This window comes from Lucilia sericata, unplaced genomic scaffold (assembly GCF_015586225.1).
Source record: "Lucilia sericata isolate MDLA Ls3-8-SP2 unplaced genomic scaffold, ASM1558622v1 Contig000399F_arrow, whole genome shotgun sequence".
Taxonomy (NCBI): Eukaryota; Metazoa; Arthropoda; class Insecta; order Diptera; family Calliphoridae; genus Lucilia; species Lucilia sericata.
The window spans coordinates 1-22,800 of record NW_023994417.1 but is presented as its reverse complement, the minus strand read 5'-3'; the positions used below and the strand labels follow the sequence as shown (position 1 = coordinate 22,800).

At 31.3% G+C, this 22,800-nt stretch overlaps 2 protein-coding genes across 2 annotated transcripts; one reads left to right on the top strand and one right to left on the bottom strand.

Moving 5' to 3' along the window:
• Positions 1-13,049: 13,049 nt before the first annotated feature.
• Positions 13,050-14,958, bottom strand: LOC119604504 (PE-PGRS family protein PE_PGRS5-like). The gene is made up of 3 exons (XM_037957160.1): positions 14,303-14,958; positions 13,305-13,471; positions 13,050-13,108 (listed from the first exon to the last, which is right to left on the bottom strand). Exons 1-3 carry the CDS (start codon positions 14,956-14,958, stop codon positions 13,050-13,052), a joined length of 882 nt encoding a protein of 293 aa, XP_037813088.1.
• A 3,610-nt stretch (positions 14,959-18,568) lies between these two features.
• On the top strand, positions 18,569-20,362 carry LOC119604499. The gene is made up of 4 exons (XM_037957154.1): positions 18,569-18,604; positions 19,469-19,845; positions 19,949-20,124; positions 20,187-20,362. Exons 1-4 carry the CDS (start codon positions 18,569-18,571, stop codon positions 20,267-20,269), a joined length of 672 nt encoding a protein of 223 aa, XP_037813082.1. The 3' UTR covers positions 20,270-20,362.
• Positions 20,363-22,800: the final 2,438 nt, after the last annotated feature.

Below are 22,800 nucleotides of genomic sequence, written 5' to 3'. Positions count from 1 at the left end.
TCTTCATTAAACACCACATATACACAATGAAAAATTGAACACAAACAACTGCATTCCATAAAAATAAACACACATACGAACAAACAAACATATGTACATACTTCATACAAATGGATAATACAAACAAATAAATGGCGACAGGACATCATGGCGTATGAAACCGCAATGTGTGAAAGTACTTGTCCGTGTTGCTTGGTTGTCTGTTGTATGCTACGTTGTTCTTTCTGCTTTTTTTTGTGTGTGTCAGTTTCTGTTTTTGTTGTTGTATCTCTGGATTTCTTGTTTTGTTGGTTCCATATATGTGTGGGTGTTTTACGTAGATGTTTTCTAGGGTATATCAAGTCAGATTTACTTGGTCACCGTTTGTTTTGCATATGTGTTTGTGTGTGTGGGATTGCTGCGTCTTTCTATTTGTTGCTTGGTCATGGGAGAGTAGTTTTGTAATTTATTTAAAAATTTTCCAAACATTTTCAATGAAACCAGGCATAACGCTCAGACCTCATTTGACTCTAAGTCCAAAACTCCCTAATACAGTTATAAGCAGTAATATTATGATTAAATTTGGCATAAATAGGTTTTATATATGTATATGAACATAAATCCCACCCCCAAATTTTATTAAGATCGGTCCATATTTGACCCGTCCTACACCACTATAGTATGAGGGTATTATGCTTTTCTGTCAAAAATATTGGTCCTGCTCCCACCTAAAAGTATGCTAATCGGCTGTATATATGTCCGTCCGTCTGTCTGTCTGTCCGTCTGTGTGTCCATATAAACTTTGTGCGCTTGCTACGGGTTGCAATTATTAAGATAATTTAGGACGAAGTGGTTGAAATTGGTTCAATATTTCGTCTAGGCCTCATGCAACCGTAAATTTTATAAAAATGACTTAACTATTTTGTGCAAAACTAAACTACCCGTTCTACCACTTTTTATACCCACCATCAAAAAAGATGGGGGTATATTGTTTATGTCATTCCGTTGTCACACATCGAAATATTCATCTAAGACCCATAAAAGTATATATATTCTAGATCCTTATTAAATTCTAAGACGATCTAGCTATGTCCGTCCGTCTGTCTGTCTGAAAACGCGATAGAGTTGCATAGACATTGTATACTGATGCAGTTTGTTTGGTATTGAAAATGGGCAATATCGGTGCACGATTTCGCCTAACCCCCATATAAGGTCCCTTCAGAAAATGCCTTTAACGCTCATAACTGCCTAAAAGAAGCAGTTATAACGATGAAATTCGACATAAACCTATTTTATAGGAACCTTAATGTCTTTGTAAAATTTTATAAGTATCGGTCCATAATTGACCCTGCCCCCCATATAAGGTCCCCTTCAGAAAATGACTTTAACGATCATAACAGTCTAGAAGAACCATCTATAGTGATGAAATTCGACATGAACATATTTTATAGAAAATTTAATAAAATAAAATTTTATAATGAGCGGTCCATAATTGGCCCTATCCCCCATATAAGGTCCCCTTCAGAAAATGGCTTTAACGCTCATTACTAGCCTAAACTAAAATTGTTCTAGAAAATTTGACGAGGATCGGTCCGTAATTGACCACACCTACCCCCCAAATAAGGTCCCTCTTAGAAAATGACTTTAACTTTTACTATCTTAAAGATACAAGTACTGCGACAAAATTCGACAAAAATTTCTCTACCAAATTTTAGGAGGATCAGTCCATAATTGATCCTATCGATATACATATACATACATAAACAATTGTTTTGATAATAAGAAAAACATCGATTCTTAATGGGTCATGTTACCTTTATTCCCCCCTCTTGGTGCTATTGTAATCCCGGAGAAAAGAGATGCTACCAGTACCTCTAGTCTGCCATAACTAGATATGATCAAATGTATCCTAGACCTTTCCTTGGAATGATTTGATATTGGGTTAATTCAGAGAACCCCGTAATCTGGTACCACTGGTACTGGTAGCAGACAGAGAATTGTTTCGAACTTGTCCCGGTTATTGGAGAGTTACCTACGGGTGTACGTGTTGGCTGCGTTTTAAGCCCAAATTCGCGGGAATAGTACGTTACACTAAGGCACGGTAAAGTCTATAATTCGGGATAAGTTTAGTGTTGTTTACTAGACAACAGATATCCAACAGAGGAGTGACTGTTACACTAAGCGTAGGAAATGAGTTGGTGGAAAGTGTATATGATACGGAATGGATATAGTGGTGTGCGGGCCTTACAGCACCCATATACCTAGAGTGAGTATGTCGGATGTTTTACTCATTGAATAAAACATCCGACATCCCGGTATTTTCAGGGTTTACTTTGTAAGAACAAGTTCTCAGAAAATTACTAAAACCATGATTCCCTAGAACACAACTTCTCAAACTGCCCTCGGCTACCATGTTTCTGGTGATGTTCATGTTTTTCTTGTATTTGTTAAAGTTGGCATTACAACTACATTACTTTTCGACGTTGGTCAGCGAATGAGTCTGTATGTCGTTGGTGGTGGCGTTGACAATCATGTTCTTCTGTATTGTACGGCGATACAAGAAAATGGTAAAAGAGAAAAATAAATAAAAAAAAAACTAAATGAAAACATCAGAAATAACATGAAACACGTTAAAGAATGGTGCAAAGGAAAGGATTCCTTATAATTATATTTGTGTTAAAAGTTGATTGTGGTGGCTGAAGTGGTCGTAATGCCAGAGGTACGTACACACGACATGTGTATATAGAGATTTAGCGTAATCTTAGCTATTAGGGTGGTACTTAGATAAAGTTATTTGCAGCTAAAAAATTGTTTACTAAAGTCAATAAGAAAAGAATTAAAATTTATTTAACTCAAGAAGTCGAAGTGCACTTTAGAAGTAAATATAGTAAAATAAGAAATATAATTTTGTTAAAAATATATTTGTTAGGTAATTTAATACTCAGTTTATTATTTAGTTTTATAAAAAAGGATGACAACTTAAATTTTCTTTCTTCCTCTACTCAATATACACACACATGGCTTAAACATGAAACTATATCTATAATTCATGTGAGAAGTTGGTCATTTGTTTGATAAAATAATGAAATTAAATATTATTTTCTTTTTAATTGTAATTTTTTATCCATCCCCCACCCTCATTATACAGTTATAATGATCATCTGTGATAACTTGTTTTCATTGTCAAAGATTATCATCAGTTTTCATTGTTGTTGCTGAAAGTTGTGACTTCACTAGTGTTACCAGCTTAATTTTCAATAATAATTATAACAATAATAGTTTGGTTGCTATAACATCACCCCCCATTCACTTAATTAAGCATTTGAATTGAAAATGTTAAGCTGTGCGCAACTATAGTGAAATTTATAGCTATTGCTTGGTATTTAAATTCAATATTTCGTTTATAATATCATATGCAGAAAATTGAAAGAGCATTGTTGAGAGTTTGTATGCAGATTATATTACGTAGGAGGTAAAAAGGAGGAATGCTCTATATACATATGTATTGTAATATATTTAACAATATTATGTTTTTTAATTGTAAGGTTTTTTTCCTGTTATCCACTGTAAATTACAGGACTATTGCCACAGTTAATGATAATGAATTTGAGGTTTGGCCATGTCATTGTTAAACAAAACTCAATCATATATACAATGACATATTTCTTTTAGTTTGCATACGTTAAGAGAAAAAGTAAGATTTGTAGCTTTACAATATAGGTTTTGTCATGAAATAAAGAATCGTAAATATCGGACCAAATTCACCTTAGTTTCTTTAAAAGTATCCAGCAAAAACTCGGTAAATACTTTCTCTTATACAACTACTTACTTTTCAATAATTACTACATACTGTCTGCATTACTTATACTCTTATAATGACTTTAATCAGGTACCTATATACTTAATTTTGAACTTTGTTTTTTTATATACCAAGAAAGAAAATAGTTTTTCTGTGTGAAGACTACCCCAGACTAATACTTACTCAAGTGCATTTAGGACTTTTAAATGACTACTATATACCGCCTGCATTACTTAGAAGGATTATAGTAATGAATTGCAAATAACTATATACGTTAGTACTTACTTTTTAGCCTTGAAATTTGTTTTTCCAAAAAAATATTTGTTGTTAAAACTAATAGTAGACACAGTGAACTTGTCCTCGTAAGCAATTTTTTCTCAGAAATAAAACTACTTACTTAACTCTCTATTTGTAAGCGAGCGTGATAAGCACTTGCCATCACCATGCTACAATAATGTTTTAAGATGCTATTGTGTAGGTAAAATGTAACATTTTAACCCCTTGCTTTTCAATGTTAGTTTTTGCTGGGATTATTTAACGCACAGTAAAATAACTAAGCAGGGATATTATGAGTAAGACAGCGGATTAACGAACAAGAATGCCAAGTTTGTATTCTGTGTGAACAATTTTTTTTCGGCGTAAAACAAAACAACTTTTTAGCTCCCAATTTGAAAGTACTTATTTAAGTAGTTACTTGTAAGCGAGCGTGATAAACAACTTTTGGGGAGCTACCACTTGTAAGTACATATTTAAGTAGTTACTTGTAAGCCAGCTTAAGTACTAATCTCCAATGTCATCAACGTGTTAATAAGGATAAGTCCATCAATAAGGATAACCCGCATTATGCGGGTTCTTAGATCGGTAGTGGCATTACATTGTTAGTAAATCGTCTATATATATCATCGGTAAGAAGAATCCTGTTAATTTAGAAGCATAATTGGTTAAATCCATATGTTATCAGAAATATGGAAAAAAGGTCATCTTTCATATGGATCAACGTCAGAAGGACTAACTGCTCATCTTTTGAGGACAAGAATCAAGCCAATTTGGATTCTAAAGTGAAGCGTTTTCTCAGGAGAACATTCTCCATTGAATGAAAAAACTAGTAGTCGAACGGATATGATCTGGACTATATGACGGATGAGGCCAAACTTTCCAACTATTTTCTTCCAATAGGTTTTGAAACATGTGTTGTCTAATGAAATATAATGCTTTTGGCCTAATGTTAGCTTCAAATGAATCAGTTGCACTCGATACAGTGGTCTGCTTAGGTTACGTTTTACAGACTGCTTACTGCCAGGGGTTAAGCTTTACTTGGATCTTATGGGTCATTTTGTATTGTCTGTAAAAAAATATAGTAAGAGAGAGAGAGACAGATAGGTGGAAGAGGAAGAATACAGAAGTAAACAGAAATTAAGAAGATCAGATAGATTAGAGATCCCAACGTTTGATAGCGAATCGGACCATTACACATAAGATGAATAATTGTTTCCTCCTCATCCTCGTTCTGGCAGCTTCTACAGAAGTCGTTATATGGAAGACCAATACCCATAGTTTTCAAACAGTGGTCTAAGTGTAACCAGCTTTCAGCAGTTGCCGCCGTTGATTTTTGTCTCTGGTGTCGAGTCTGTATTCGACTTATCATAATGTATTCATTAACCATCTTTTCTTCTTGGCTTCAATTCATATTGTTTCCCTACTTTTAACTGAAAACTGCTGTTCGCAGACGTTTTAAAATTGCTGCTGGAGTAGCTGCCAATGATCTTGCAAGATTTTTGCTGCTGGCCTGGGCGATCTTAGTCTTCCGTATTAGAATCATCGCCTTTAAAAAGCACAACGGAAATTTCATTTATTAGTCTCTGCGTTAAAAATTTTATGTCTGGTTGTGGATCCCACATTTTTAGGTTATATGTATATTTAATTAGGACCATATAGATATTGGTCCTACACTCACCTAACCATTTAGCATATATGTATGTATGTCCGTCCGTCCGTTATCTTTTCATGCAAATTTAAATTGATAACTGGATTTTTGATTGGGCATCAATATGAGTAGTAAACTTTAATTATTTAACATTATTTTTCCATTAATATTAATATTCCCTGAAAAATCATTTTCCCCCATAACCAATATCAAATATTTCCTTCTTGTATGAACACTGTGTATGAGTTGTAGTCGTAATACCAAAAGGATAATTAAAATAACATCGTAACGCTTAAAAAAGATTAATTAAAACAAAGTTCTATATATAAACTGAGAAAAAAAATATAAAGAAAAATATGTATTTTATCTTAATGGTATGATGATAATGATGCTGATGGTTGATAAACTTTTATTTTATTTTTTATTTTTGTTCATACTTTAGTACAACAACTCAAACTATAAAAAAGAATTAAATGAAATTTAAGCAATTTTACTAAATATTTACGTGTTGTTATTGCTTTAAGTCAAGGAGTAATCGTAAAACTTAAATGCAGTTATTTAGCAGAGTCAACGACCATTTAATGACTGTCATTAGAAAAAAAACTTTCATATAATTTCTGCTGGTGACCAAGTGGAAAAATAAACGAAAGACATGAAGAAAATTTATGCACACAATTTTGGTAATAAATTGGAATTGTGGAGGGCGGACATGTCTGACCATTATGCTAAATATTGCTAAATTTTGTTGATTAACGTAATTGGAAAAGGTAATGTTGAGAGGTGTGCGTTTTTTAAGGTAGAAAAGGAAAATTAAATAAAATTTCGATTATTTATCTAAAGGAATTTTGTAAAATTTGGACGAATTAGTTAAGGTGTAATACTCAGGACTTATTTATATAACTTATAACAAATTTTCATGTTTAGCTAAAATCTTAAATTTTAGGCCATTTTAATGTAATTGGCTGGAATTTATATTTGCCATGTTTTTAACATCCGCCTGGAGAAAACAAAAATCAAATTTTATATTTTTGTTTGTCTAACAAACCGCTGCTTTTAGGTTTTATTTGTAGAAACTTTTGTTCATAAAATAAATTCCAGAAAACATTTTGGTTACAAATTAATGCATCATATGCTGACCGCATATGCCTCCACAAACAAAATTGATGCATTCCCGGCTTAACAGCCTAATTTGTTTTTTTTTGCTCTCCCTTTCCTTTCTTTTCTTTTTTGCGTGCAGTCTGACGTTGTGGTTTTTTATGCAAAATATTTTTTTTTTTTTAAAGGAATATTAAAAAAAGTAATATGAAAAACTAAGTTACTAAGTCAACAACCGTATTTTCTTTTTGCTGTCTATATTTAACATGAATGCCACATGTAAATATGAAATGGAATATGAAGGAAAAAATTACATAAAGTTGCAGAAATAAAAAAAAAAAAAATAGAAAAGAAAGTCAAACTTGCAACTGAATGTTGTTGCTGTTTGGCATTAACTTTTTCATCTGTATGCTGCTGCTACAAGTAAGCTGGGAATACATTGAAGTGTAACTAACTTCATTCATTCATACATTCATTTATAGACCCGCATCTTAGGAGGATATAAAAGTTAAATTTATTTCACAAACACTTATACATATATGCACGCACACACACACACACACACACACACATTTGCATTTTGTCTGTATGAAATTTAATCCAGTAGTTTTTATAGAAGCTTTTCTAAAATTGTTATATACAATTTTTGTAAAGGTCTTAATACAGCACCCAAAAGCCCGTTTAATGGCTCCTAGTAGTCAATCGGGAAGTTAATTATTACCTTAGCATCCCTAAGCATTAAGAGGAAAAAGCAGTAGTAGAAAGTAGTTCCAACTAGCTGTAATCTATTGCATCCATTCTATAGTACTAGTCTTAATTCGCTACTTTGGGACAGCCTTTCAAACTAAAGGGTTCAATTATAAATGCGTGTGTATTTATGTACACAAACAAACAACAAATAAAGATATTTGAATAGTGTATTTTATTCCATGCCACTAAAGCCACTTAACGCAAATTAAATGCACATTTATACGATACGCGAAACTAAATAATAAAAAAAGCAACAACGCCAACAGTGGCAGTACGGCAAACATCCTTTAAAATGTACACTATTTCCTTTAAAATGACAAAAATAAATGTTTACTGCATAAAAAAATATAAAAGTTCTCTTCATAGACTATAGAATAGACTGTAGTGTAGACTATAGAATTGACTGTAGCTTAGACTATAGAATAGACTGTAGTCTAGACTATAGAATAGACTGTAGTCTAGACTATAGAATAGACAGTAGTCTAGACTATAGAATAGAATGTAGTCTAGACTATAGAATAGACTGTAGTCTAAACTATAGAATATCCTGTAGTCTAGACTATAGAATAGACTGTAGTCTAGATTATAGAATAGGCTGTAGTCTAGACTATAGAATAGGCTGTAGTCTAGACTATAGAATAGACTATATGTAGTCTTGACTATAGAATAGACTATATGTAGTGTTGACTATAGAATAGACTATAGACTATAACTAGAGAATAGATTATAGAATAGACTATTGTCCAGACTATAGATTAGACCATTATCAAGACAATAGATTATACTATAGTCCATACTATAGATTAGACTATTATCCAGACTATAGATTAGTCTATAGTCCAGACTATAGATTAGCCTATAGTCCACACTATAGATTCGTCTATAGTGCAGCCTATAGAATAGACTATAGTCCAGCCTATAGCATAGCCTATAGAATAGACTTTAGTCTAGACTATAGAGTAGACCTTAGTCTAGGTTATGGATTAAGCTTTAGTCTAGACTATAGAATAAACTATATAATAGACCATATTCTAGACTGTAAAATATACCATAGCCTAGACTATAGAATTGAATATAGTTTAGACTATAGAATATACCATAGTCTAGACTGCAGAATAGACCATAGAATGTACTATTGTCTAGACTATAGAATAGACCATAGTTTAGGCTATACAATAGACTAAAGTATAGAGTATAGAATAGACTATATAATAGACCATTGTCTAGACTATAGTATAGACCATAGTCTAGACTATAGTCTAGACTACAGAATAGACTTTAGTCTAGATTATAGATTAGACCATAGTGTAGACTACTGAATAGACCATAGTCCACACTATAGAATAGACTATAATCCAGCCTATACAATAGAATATAGTCTAGCCTGTAGAATAGACTTTAGTCTAAGCTGTAGCATAGACTTTAATCTAGACTATAGAATAGACTTTAGTCTAGATTATAGAATAGACTTTAGTCTAGACTATAGAATAGACTGTAGTCTATACTATAGAATAGACTTTAGTCTAGACTATAGAATAGACAGTATAGTATTTTCTATAGTCTAATTCTTAGCCTATCTGGACTATAGTTCAGACTTTAAAATAGGCTATTCTATAGTCTAAACTACAGAAAACACTATATTATAGATCATAGTCTAGACTATAAAATATACCATAGTCTAGAGTCTAGACTATGAAATTACTTTAGTCTAGACTATAGAATAGACTTTAGTCTAGACTATAGAATAGATTTTACTATAGACTATGGAAAAGATTTTACTATAGTCTTTCTATAGTCTAATTCTTAGCCTATCTAGACTATAGTTTAGACTTTAAGATAGGCTATAGTATAGACTATAGGATAGACTATAGTCAATAATATAATATATTTTACAGTCTATATAGGAAATTCTGTGGTCGACACTCTGTAAGCCAATGTAGTAGGGACGATTAACAACAGTTGTACCAAGCTAATCGATATCGCAAAAGATTGCATTCCTTTACAATTGTAGCATGTAGTTTAATTACATATAATACTAAAACAATAGCATAGTTTCAGGAAACAGTGTATTTCCCCTTTTTAAATACAGTGTGTAAATTTTATGACTTTCGTCTGCGTAAGATTCACACAACATACTTGCACATACTCGTTCATGACTCGAAACAAGGAAAGGAATAATTCTATAAGACCAAACGAGTAAGAGGGGGACAAGAGGAACATCTCATATGAATAGTAAAGTTAACGTCACGAACAAAGTTGTTGTTCTTATTTATAGAAAAGTTCACTGAGCCTTTTGAGTTTTGTTGTTATTTTTCGAATAGAAAACACAAAAATTTTTCTATATATGCTGTTGTGGTTTAGTGGGTTTTCATGTGGTCTGGTAGGATGATGGTGTACATCAGATTTATTTTGCACTGTTTTTTTTTATTATTTGAGACGTTTTTTTTTTTTTTTGGTTTGTTTTATAACTTCCACAAGAGTTTACTCGTTTATGGGTTCTTAAAACTTTTGTCCTGGTTTAAATAAGCATACAAGATGGCAAGTAACTGAATTTGAATATTTTAATGGTAGTGGTGAAGGGTGTTGTTGAGATGAGCTACATATCGGTGATATATAATGAAGATCATAACAAGTCTTAATTACATAATAGCTTCGTATTGTGAACGTCCTAACCAGTGGTATTCTATAACAGCTCTATATGTCGATACTAACCTATAACTCTTCCATATATAGAGCTATAGAGTATAAATCAAAAACCATGAATCCTTCTTTGTCTCAATTCTCCTTTCATCATATTTTACAAATGCTTTGCACAATCAAAATTACCTTTGTAACTATATATGTATTTCAAGTATTTGGAAAAGTAGTAAAAATTCTATCGACATTCTTTTTCACGTGGAATTATTTGTCTGAAGTAAAAACTTTAGTTTTTTGTTTATAAACAACTGCTACAACTATTAAAACAACATAAAATACTCGTACAAAAACTAACTAAGTATGTAGTCAAAGGTTTATAACTAAATAAATGAAAATATGAAAAACTAAATAGAAAATACATTCAAAATACATAAAGAGGGAAAAAGTACATACACCTGCAAATATACATATGCATACAAACACATGTATACTAACCTAAATATGTGTATAGCCACATGTAGGTGAAACATGAAAAATCTAAGAAAATGTAGGGTTTTTGAGTTAAATAAATGTTTTAGGCTAATTATCACTTGTCTGATAACAGTCCAAGATGTTTTTTGCCAAGATAGGGTTTAACTCCAGCCAACTATAGTAACTGATTCGGATAGGGGATGAAACGTATACAAATCGAAGTAGGTATATAGCATCAACATAGATATCATAATGACACACATTTGGCTATAGCTTCCAAATCTTTCTTACAATTATAGGAAGAGGGACCTTGTATTGGAACTATATATGTATCCTGACTCTGCGAAATGGCCCTGACTCTACTGAACTAGATAGAAAAATATTCATATATATATAGAGAATCATATTTGCTACAAACTCCTAAATTACCCAAGGCACTCGTACCAAATAAACCTCCCAAATTACCTAAAATACCCAGACCTAAATTATTCAAGCCGCCCAAATTACCCAAACCTTCCAAAAAACCGAGATTGCCCAAAGGCACTAAAGTATCTAATGTTAAGCTTACGCTAACCCGGCACATTGCTAACTAAAGCTCCCAATATGAGTATACCCTGTTGCTGTTGAGGAGGCTTTTGTGTTCCAGGCGCAGGCTGTACAGCTTGGAGAAGAAAATATTGATTTTCTCTTAGAGCTCACTGGATTCTTTTAACTCCTCATCTTTGATCTTCCTCACGATGGACCACTGGGCATTCACACATATTTGCTACAAACCCCTTTAAAGTACAAATTTCGAAAAAGTACCAGACACTATCTGTTTTTTTTTTAAGAGTAGATACAGATGTATTTATACCCTACACCACTTTAGTGGGGAGGGTATATTGGGTTTGTGGCTAAGCCCACTTTAAAGTATACCAATCACAGAATCTTTTTCTGAGTCGATTTAGCTATGTCCGTCCATGTAAACCTTGTAATCAAACTACAGGTCGTAATTTTGAAGATAATTCAATGAAATTTGGTACATGGTCTTCTATTCTTCTCCAGGGACGAAGCCTATTGAAAATAGTTAACATCGGTCCATTATTTCACCTAGCCCCCATATAACTGAACCCACCGAATAGGCCTTTTAAGTTCATAATTATGTTTAATATACTCCTATCTCGACAAAATGCTGTCAAACTAAGTTCTATACTAGCCTTAATAACCCTCGTGAATTTTATAATTACAGGGTCTCATTTGACCCTAACCCCTATAAAAAGCCCCCTTTAAAATTTTACTTAAATGTCCACAATTTTATTCAACAATAAATGGTTTAAGTATATCTGAGACAAGTTACAACTCAACTTAAATGCTTTATTATGAAAACTAAATCACATTTTATTTTTGTAACAGGTGTAGGGTCGGCCTCGCCCGACTTTAATTTATTACTTGTTTTCCACTTTAGTGGATCTGCATAACCAAGAAGACTGTGTGTTTATTACATAATTGACAGATCCTCTTCATATTCTTGGCCCTAGCTCTTTTCTCCTCTAGTTTATTAAAGTATTTCAAAACTTTTAATAAGAACCCTATACGTGCACTAAAAGTTAGTAAATACGAATGGTAACCAAAAACTAATAATAGACATAGAAGCGACAAGGACAAATAAAAAGATTATAAAGCAAGAAAAACAAATCATAAAGGATGTTTGTTATAAAGTTCAGATGACTACAACCGTAAGTTTAGACAGACGAAAAAGAAAACAAAATGTTAAAATTTAATAAAAAATAATGTTTTTAATAAAAAATGTTGTCACTGATTGAACTAAAAAATTCCCTATAAATTGCTAAAAATATGGAAGAAATTATTAAGGTTCTACAACTACTGTGTACAGTCAGCATTACTTAGAAGCAGTTTTGTAATTACGGAATAATCACAGCTTATTTTTTAGCTGTAGAATCACCTAAGCATACGCACGTATAACTTGAATTAAGATAATCAACATAATTCTCATTTAGTTAAGACAGATAACTAGTTCCAACCCCTCCTTTAATTAAACCTTCTTCAGTTACCCCATTAAATACATAATACAGATTACTTAACCTACCAAACATACCAACATTTCCCTTAGTAAACCACAAGAAAAAAATAACAAAAATATTATTCATATACAAAAAAAAAAAAAAATTAACTCATTTAGATAAGAATTTTAGAAAGAGGGAGATTAACTTTTTATTTACATTAACATTAAATCTAAGTTCTGCTATAGTTTTGTAATTATCTTTATTTTGCAGAAAAAAACAACAACAACTTTTGTTAATAAGTTTCAGTTGCCACAAGAAGAAATAAAACTCATAAACTTTACATGTTTCCTTTCCTTTTTACTTGACTTGCAGTAATTTGCTTAAAACAACTCTATACGGTGGCTGTCGATGCATCTAAATCGTTTTGGGGAGGTTCTGTTGTAACATCAGCTAATTAAATAAAATTACAGGGAATAAACAACAACAATAACAAGATTAATACAATGCAGACTAATCTTAAAGTAATTAGTCTAATGACTTGACTAGAGTTTAGAAGAACTTAGGAGTTGCAAGAAGTAAGTACTTAAATAAGTACTTACTATAAGCAGTTAATTAAATTGAGTTGATTGTATTTTACTGCACTTACCTTTGACTGTATAGTCCAAGTCATTAATGGTATAATAAATGGTTAAGTATTTCTTATCCTCCAGCTTTAGCGTATAATATCCTTGTATAACTTTAGAGTTTTGATTGTTGGCAAGTTTTTCAATGCCGGAACGTTGATAGAGTAAGATGCCATTACTTAAGCGAGCACTAAAAGACAGAATGAATATAAATGTTAAAGTTTGAACTATAAATATAAATTGTCAAGAAGTTATAAATCATTGAATAGAAGCCTATGCACTAGCCATTATGCGGAAAATAATTAAATTGATTGATTAAATCATATTTCGTATTATATACGAAATTTTCGTATATATTACGAAACAAGTAGTTATGTTTTTTTTTCGTAAAATTAATCATGGATTATTTTTTTGTGACGATGAGTTTATAGACTGAACTATAAACTAGCTAGTATGTAATCTAGTCAATAGCCTGTAGACTAAATAACAGATAAAAATTTGAAAAGTAATTTTTAATTAAAAAAAGTACTTTTTTTTAGGAAAATGCTTAAATTTCTAACAGGCATAGGGGGTAATGATTACACAAAGTAATTCATTACATGGTCAATTACAATTACTTGTAATGTGTAATTGAGCAATTGCCAATTTCAATTAGTTGTAATTGTAGTTGAAGTTTTTTCAATTACAATTACTTGTAATGTGTAATTGATAATCAATTAAAAATCAAAATTACTTGTAATCATAATAAAGATATTACTAACTACAAATTACATATAATTATAAGAAACAAAATTCACAATTACAAGTAATTGTAATTGACAAAACTTCAATTACCCTTACAAGTAATTGTAATTGTCAAAACTTCAATTACAAATAATTGTAATTGGCAAAACTTTAATTACAGGTAATTGTAATTGGTTATGCTCCAATTACAATTACTTCAAATGTAATTTTAATTGAAAATGTAGTCATTACCCCCAAGCCTGATTTCTAACTCCATTATTGATAGTTTTTTTCTTACCTTATTTCTTTATCTCCATTTAAATTTAATTTCATATTTTGTTGTAAAATCTCCAAACCATTTGATCGTGCAGCTGCTGGTGGGGGTGCAACAGGTAAGGGTATGATATTTTCACAACGACAATTTAAAGTTTGCGTTAGAGGACAACGATTAAGACCCGGGAAAAGTCCACCTAAGCCGGGTAAACCACCCAAGCCACCAGGACCACCTAAACCACCCAAACCTCCTAAATTACCCAAGCCACCGGGACCACCTAAACCTCCCAAATTACCTAAATTACCCAGACCTAAATTATTCAAGCCGCCCAAATTGCCCAAGCCACCCAAATTACCCAAACCTCCCAAACCACCAAGATTACCCAAAGGTACTAAAGTAGTTAAAGTTGAGCTTAAACCATTCAAACCCGGTACATTGCTAACTAAAGCACCCAATATGGGTAAGCCCTGTTGCTGTTGAGGAGGCTGTTGTGTTCCAGGTGCAGGCTGTACAGCTTGGTGAGTCATGACATCATAATAAGGAGAAGAAAATATTGATTCCCTCTTAGAGCGTTCCGGATCTTTTAACTCCTTATCTTCAATCTTCCTCACAATGGAACACTGGGCATTCACCAGCAGCATTGCCAAACCAGTAAATACAAATTTAATGTTAACTAACATTTTCCTAAAGAGTTTAAAATTACACTAATTTGTTTTTATCTTAACAACATCATTTTATATGCATTCCTTAAAAGAGATTTTCTTTACCTTAAAAGAAAATAATCTGAAAGCTAAAAGAATACCAAATATGTAGGACACTTGCTGTTTTTATGATGTGATTTTTACAACATTTTTATGTTTTCTTGTTTTTAGTTCAGAACTCTGTTCTTTTCAGTTTATTTGATTTCGATTTTTATTACTTTTCTCTTCTTTGTTTTAACGAGACTTTTATGTTCTGAAATCCATATTTAATTAAATCTTATTATTGCATTTCAATGCATTGTGATCTGATTGTATTGTATATTGGCATAATAAAATGTTTCAGTTTATTTCGTATTACTTTTGGCACATAAACCTGGAAAGATTCCTGCTGCACCCTCATATGTGTTCATTATTTTTTAGTTGTAAACATTTCAAGCTGTTTTTTCCGGAAGAAAAAACCTATATTATTCATGGTCATATGCATGGATGATTGGTTTTTGATGTGTTTTCACCAATAATTTCCTTTGTTTTAGTTAGGAAGTGGAAAACAAATTGCATGAGAAAGTAGTAGTATTCAAATGATCTATATAGTGGAGTAAACACAATGGGATTTTAATTGGAAAATATTGGTTGGACTTAAATTCAAGACAAATATCTGATTTAGTTGGTATTTATTTATATTCTAGACCTTGTCTAGAGGATATATCAGTCCTTAAACCAATATTATTTCCCCGCGAATGTGAGTTAAAAACACAGCCACTACGTGGATCCCGAAGGAACCTCAACTAACTGACCAGCTAGGGTAAGTCCTGCGGTCAACTTGCCACCCGTAGTGCATGAATATATGGTGCTCTAGTTCGACCGCATGATCATCACCAGTTTATAGTCCCGGCAGACTAGAGGTATTGGTAGCACCTCTTTTCCTCTGGATATTGCAATAACACCAAGATGGAGATTTCACCAAGGTGACATGCCCCTGGGGGGTAACCTAGAGACTTTTCTATAGGATTCATGTCCTTTGTTTGCGAAATCTGTTATGTCATTAGTCGAAACACGAATCCATCAAATAAGCCGAGCACTTGTTCTTACTCACAGAGAACACACTGTGGTAAATCTATTATGAACAGATTAAACCCTGAACATACCTAGACAAGGAAGGAAAATTCAATGGTATCACTAGTAATAGATATCTTTCATCCATCACCATTCAACCCAGCACTCTTCTCATTTATTCGGAACACTCATAGAAAACAACATCCGACATAAACACTGGATAGGTAATTTTCGTATACCCTACAGCCATCCTTATCATATACACTTGACACCAACTCATTTCCAACGCTTAGTGTCAAAGTCACTCCTCTGAAGTATCTGTTGTCTTAGCAACAGCACCGAATTGAAGACTTTACCGTGCATCAGTCTTTTAACCGATATTCTCTTTCTGCGAATATAAAAATCTCCATTTTGATTCTATTAAGATTTCGATCGATATCGTATGCCATAATTTGGGCCCAGGGTTTGTCTCATACACACGCCAAAAGTGATGTAGAACATAGACATAGAAAATTAGGAAAGACAGCAATACACTTAACTCGTATTTATTTTTAGCAATTATTTCCAGTGACACATTTTTTTAAAAAGGTGATTAATTACTGGAGATATCGAAAGTATATTACTTATACATGCCCAGCAAAAACTTACATTGAACGGAAAGGGTTAAAATGCTTAAATAACACAATTTATTTTTTCATTTGCGTTACAAAATAATTTCTAAAACAATATGTTAAAAAGTAAGTACTTACATAATATATTATTTGTAAGTGATTTCTGGACAGCTTCTAAGTAATACAGACGTTATATAGAAGTCAAAGGTAAGTTGTTGAGTAATTACAAATCATTACTGTGTTTTTGCTGGGTATATAAAATAAGTATGTTTTATATAAATAGTTAAACTATAAAAATTACAGTAGTAGATAATAAATTATAGTTTATAGATTAAAGTAGAAAAAATAATCATACTTATTTGATCAAAAAATAATCTTTATGGGAATAAAGCTTTTAAAATATAGTGTGGTATTTATTAAATTTTTATAAAGTGGTATATTTAGTGAGCCACTGTGCTTCACATTCTCTTTAAGTTGTAAACTTTTTTGTTCTTTCTGATGAGTTTTTTCTTTTATTTTTATGATACTACCGATTTCTGTAGCAATAAATTATAATTTTTGTTTTGGAAATACTTTGCATAAAATGTTGTTTAAGTCGCTACAGTATTATGTAGGCATAAATCAGTTTATTGTTTAAAATGTAACAAATCTTTAAGAGATCTATAATTGTCTCCTACAAAATTATAAATACATATATGTATACGAAAAAAAAGATTTTACAAAAGATTTTCATACTTTCGTAATATTAGACAAGGAAATGTTTACATAATATTTCTTATTATACATGAAATTTTCGTAAATATAACGATATATTTGTAAAGTTAATTATGGCTTATTTTCAGTGTACTTGTTTCAATTTTATATGTTGTTTACAAATATAGTTAAATGCCATCGTTTCAATAAAGGATACAAAAAGGATTATTTTCTCTTAACAATAAATATTTGCTATATATGTATAGCGTTAGTATATTTCGTCTGAAATTCTCTGAAAAACAAACCAAAAAAACTTTAATTTAGTTTTGTAATGAATTCTTTGAAAAATAATAAAAACAACAACCATATGATGGCTATAATAACAACTTTATAAGACAACAGGAAAATAAAGCAATAAGAAACCTTTTAGAGTATAAAGAAAACAACAACAGCGGTTTTAAGAAACAACAAATTTTATTAAACATTTCTGAAAAAAAAGGGATAAAGAAGTTGCTTTTTAGCATAAAGTGGGTCAAAACACTAAAAAGATTTAAAATTCATTTTATAACAAACTGCCTACGAAAACAGAAAAATATGGTAAGAACGAAATGTCTACTTATATATGGCTGGCAAGTGCTAACAAAGCTTTTAAGATTTGATAAACAAACACGAAAAAATATTGAGAAAAAAACAAGGAAAAAAATCCCAAGAAAAACAGAAAAAGTTATTTGCGACAACAAAAACAGCAGCTACAAAATGTAACAGCAACAACAACAACAACAGTTGTAAAAGAAAAAAATATCAAAACAGCAAACGACAGCAGCAGCAAAATCAAAAGCAACAGCAACCATATTGGGCCAATATTTGCTGTAGTCAAAAGGCAATATAAATACCTGCACAGCCATAAACTATGGACTTTCTGCAAAAAGTTTTCAACATTTGCATACAACACATCACATCAAACACACTCAGCACGGGGGCCACAAACAACTCAGGAATCAAGAATCCATAATAAATACGAAAGCACAAACAAACAAACAACACACGGTTCAAAAACTTTTTCAACCCACACAACACCTCCTAACCCAATCTTAACAGACAAATTACTTTAGCATCAACGTTAACAGTAGCAATAGAGTGACAGCAGGGTAAGCGGATAGCAGCAGCCAGTAGCAGCAGCAATATGAAAAGTTTAGTTTTCAAATCTCTAATGCTGATAATGGTTTTACAAGATGTTACAAACAGTTTTAGCTAAACCAACAACTAAGGTATGATTGACTGAACGAATGAGTGAACATTTAGATTTGTTGAATAGTTTTTGGCTTAAGACCATAGAGTGTGTTTAAGAAGAATATTGTTTTTTTTTTCTTTTCTACAAATATCAATCAAAATTATATGGATTTAAGTAAACAAATCTATAAAGTTGTGGTTTAGGGAAAAAGTGATTTCATTTTGAATAAAGAAAATACTCCTAGTGATTGTGTGCCTTTGTATGTTAGTTAGTAGTGGTCTAGTCTGTCAATACAAAGATCGTGGGTTCGATTGCCACTAGAGACAAAAATATTTAAAAGAAAAGCTCAAAACGTCTTATAGTGGTCGAGTTGTATTTCTTCGTATCTGATGTAACATACATCCTTGTTTCAATTTAACTAATTACCTAATACTAGTGATTACAATTTGAGTTTAAAAATGACCAGTGAAGTAACTAGTGACTTTTAAAGTGAAACAGAAACTTTCAATGACTACTACTTACCATCTGCATTACTTAGAATAGGTCTAGTAATAACTTACAAATAATATATTATGTAAGTACTTACTTTAAGCCTTATGGCATATGGTTCTCGAACTCTGTTTTTATCACAAAAGAAAAAAATTTTCATTTTTGAGAAAACTAATAATAGACGCAGTGGACGTACTTTCTCAGAGACAAAACTACTTACTTAACCCCCTATTTGTAAGCCAGCGTGGTAAATACTTACCTCCAATGTCTAAATTCTACAAAGCTGCAAAATCTATAAAAAAAAAAACTATTGTTTTGATTTTATTTGCAAATCCGAAATCAACTTTTCCCCCCACCCAAACACTAGCTAGTGTATTAACTAAATGTTTCTTCTATTGTTTTCTATTCGCAGGCACCCATCATGAATGTTGACAAGACACAACCACTCTACGAATTACAATTGGCCGTTTGGCCAACAGATGTTGATGATATTATTGAAGCGGTTATGCCACCAAACAATGAAATTCCCCTGCACACGTTAATAGAACAGCCAGTGGTTGTTATGCCTGACATGGACGACTATACACAAAATGATGATGATAATGATGATAATGGAATAATCACTGATAATTTTGCCGATGATGATGAAGACCTTGATGTTGTTTATGATCCCACTAGTGATTTGTGGCCAATAATTACGGGTGAACCAGAGGCCAGCAAACCAACAGACGAAGTAATTGTATTGGAAAATTATCATCATAAATATGGCAATGGTAGTGAGGAATATAAGTAAGAGTTTAGAAAAAGATTTTAAAACATCCCACTGACAGACTAGGGGTAAAATTGATTGATTGTCTATTGGAATGTATTTGTTTTTTTGTTTTGTTTACAGGTTAGTGTTAAGTAATGGCATGGTCAATTATCAACGCATAGATCATGTCTTGGTGAAAGGTGTTTGGAGGCCAGTACAACAGGGTTATTATACTGTACCCTCGATGGCGGGTACAAGAGAATCATATCAGACAACTTATTATCGTGCCGATACAAATGGTTATAATGTTTATAAAAGTATGTTGTTAGTTGTTGTTATTGTTGGAAAATTATTTATTTCTTTGTTGTTTGTTTTTCAGCTGAAAGAACTCCCCGTAATCCTGCTTATGATGTTTATTTGCAATATGCCAAGGAACAAGATGCCAAACTGCAAGGAAATTGATTATTTCTTCTTTTTAAATAGAAACAAATTATAGAAAAAATATAAAGAAATAAATAAAGTCTATTTAATTTATAATATATTTAGAACAAGAAATTTTTTGTTACAAACTTTTATTTAAATGGAAAGTAATTCGAAAAATTTTAAAGTTTTGCAGAATGATGTGCATATCTACAAAATATATTAATGCAGAATTGTATTCGATATCATTATTAATTCATGAGTTGTGGCCTCTGGTTACTGGTTAGTGTTCTAGTGTGGTAGACCGGAGGTAGTGGGTTCGATTCCCACCTGAGGCACTGGTTAAGAGTGCACAACGGCCCGATAGAGGCCTTAGGGGATTTCTTCGTATTTGATTTATACATCTAACTAACTAACTAACTAACTAACTAACTAACTAACTAACTAACTAACTAACTAACTAACTAACTAACTAACTAACTAACTAACTAACTAACTAACTAACTAACTAACTAACTAACTAACTAACTAACTAACTAACTACTAACTAACTAACTAACTAACTAACTAACTAACTACTAACTAACTAACTAACTAACTAATAACTAACTAACTAACTAACTAACTAACTAACTAACTAACTAACTAACTAACTAACTAACTAACTAACTAACTAACTAACTAACTAACTAACTAACTACTAACTAACTAACTAACTAACTAACTAACTACTAACTAACTAACTAACTAACTAACTAACTAACTAACTAACTAACTAACTAACTAACTAACTAACTAACTAACTAACTACTAACTAACTAACTACTACTAACTAACTAACTAACTAACTAACTAACTAACTAACTAACTAACTAACTAACTAACTAACTAACTAACTAACTAACTAACTAACTAACTAACTAACTAACTAACTAACTAACTACTAACTAACTAACTAACTAACTAACTAACTAACTAACTAACTAACTAACTAACTAACTAACTAACTAACTAACTAACTAACTAACTAACTAACTAACTAACTACTAACTAACTAACTAACTAACTAACTAACTAACTAACTACTAACTAACTAACTAACTACTAACTAACTAACTAACTAACTAACTAACTAACTAACTAACTAACTAACTAACTAACTAACTAACTAACTAACTACTAACTAACTACTAACTACTAACTACTAACTAACTAAACTAACTAACTACTAACTAACTAACTAACTAACTAACTAACTAACTAACTAACTAACTAACTAACTAACTAACTAACTAACTAACTAACTAACTAACTAACTAACTAACTAACTAACTAACTAACTAACTAACTAACTAACTAACTAACTAACTAACTAACTAACTAACTACACTAACTAACTAACTAACACTAACTAACTAACTAACTAACTAACTAACTAACTAACTAACTAACGAACTAACTAACTAACTAACTACTAACTAACTAACTAACTAACTAACTAACTAACTAACTAACTAACTAACTAACTAACTACTACTAACTAACTAACTAACTAACTAACTAACTAACTAACTAACTAACTAACTAACTAACTAACTAACTACTAACTAACTAACTAACTAACTAACTAACTAACTAACTAACTAACTAACTAACTACTAACTAACTACTAACTAACTAACTAACTAACTAACTAACTAACTAACTAACTAACGAACTAAATAACTAACTACTACTAACTAACTAACTAACTAACTAATACTAACTAACTAACTAACTAACTAACTAACTAACTAACTAACGAACTAACTAACTAACTAACTAACTAACTAACTAACTAACTAACTAACTAACTAACTAACTAACTACTAAACTAACTAACTAACTAACTACTAACTAACTAACTAACTAACTAACTAACTTAACTAACTACTAACTACTAACTAACTAACTAACTAACTAACTAAACTACTAACTAACTAACTAACTAACTAACTAACTAACTAACTAACTAACTAACTAACTACTAACTAACTAACTAACTACTAACTAACTACTAACTAACTAACTAACTAACTAACTAACTACTAACTAACTAACTAACTAACTACTAACTAACTAACTAACTAACTAACTAACTAACTAACTAACTAACTACTAACTACTACTAACTACTACTAACTAACTAACTACTAACTAACTAACTAACTAACTAACTAACTAACTACTAACTAACTAACTAACTAACTAACTAACTAACTAACTAACTAACTAACTAACTAACTAACTAACTAACTAACTAACGAACTAACTAACTAACTAACTAACTAACTAACTAACTCTAACTAACTAACTAACTACTAACTAACTAACTAACTAACTACTACTAACTAACTAACTAACTAACTAACTAACTAACTAACTAACTAACTAACTAACTAACTAACGAACTACCTAACTAACTACTAACTAACTAACTAACTAACTAACTAACTAACTTAACTAACTAACTAACTAACTAACTAACTAACTACTAACTAACTACTAACTAACTAACTAACTAACTACTAACT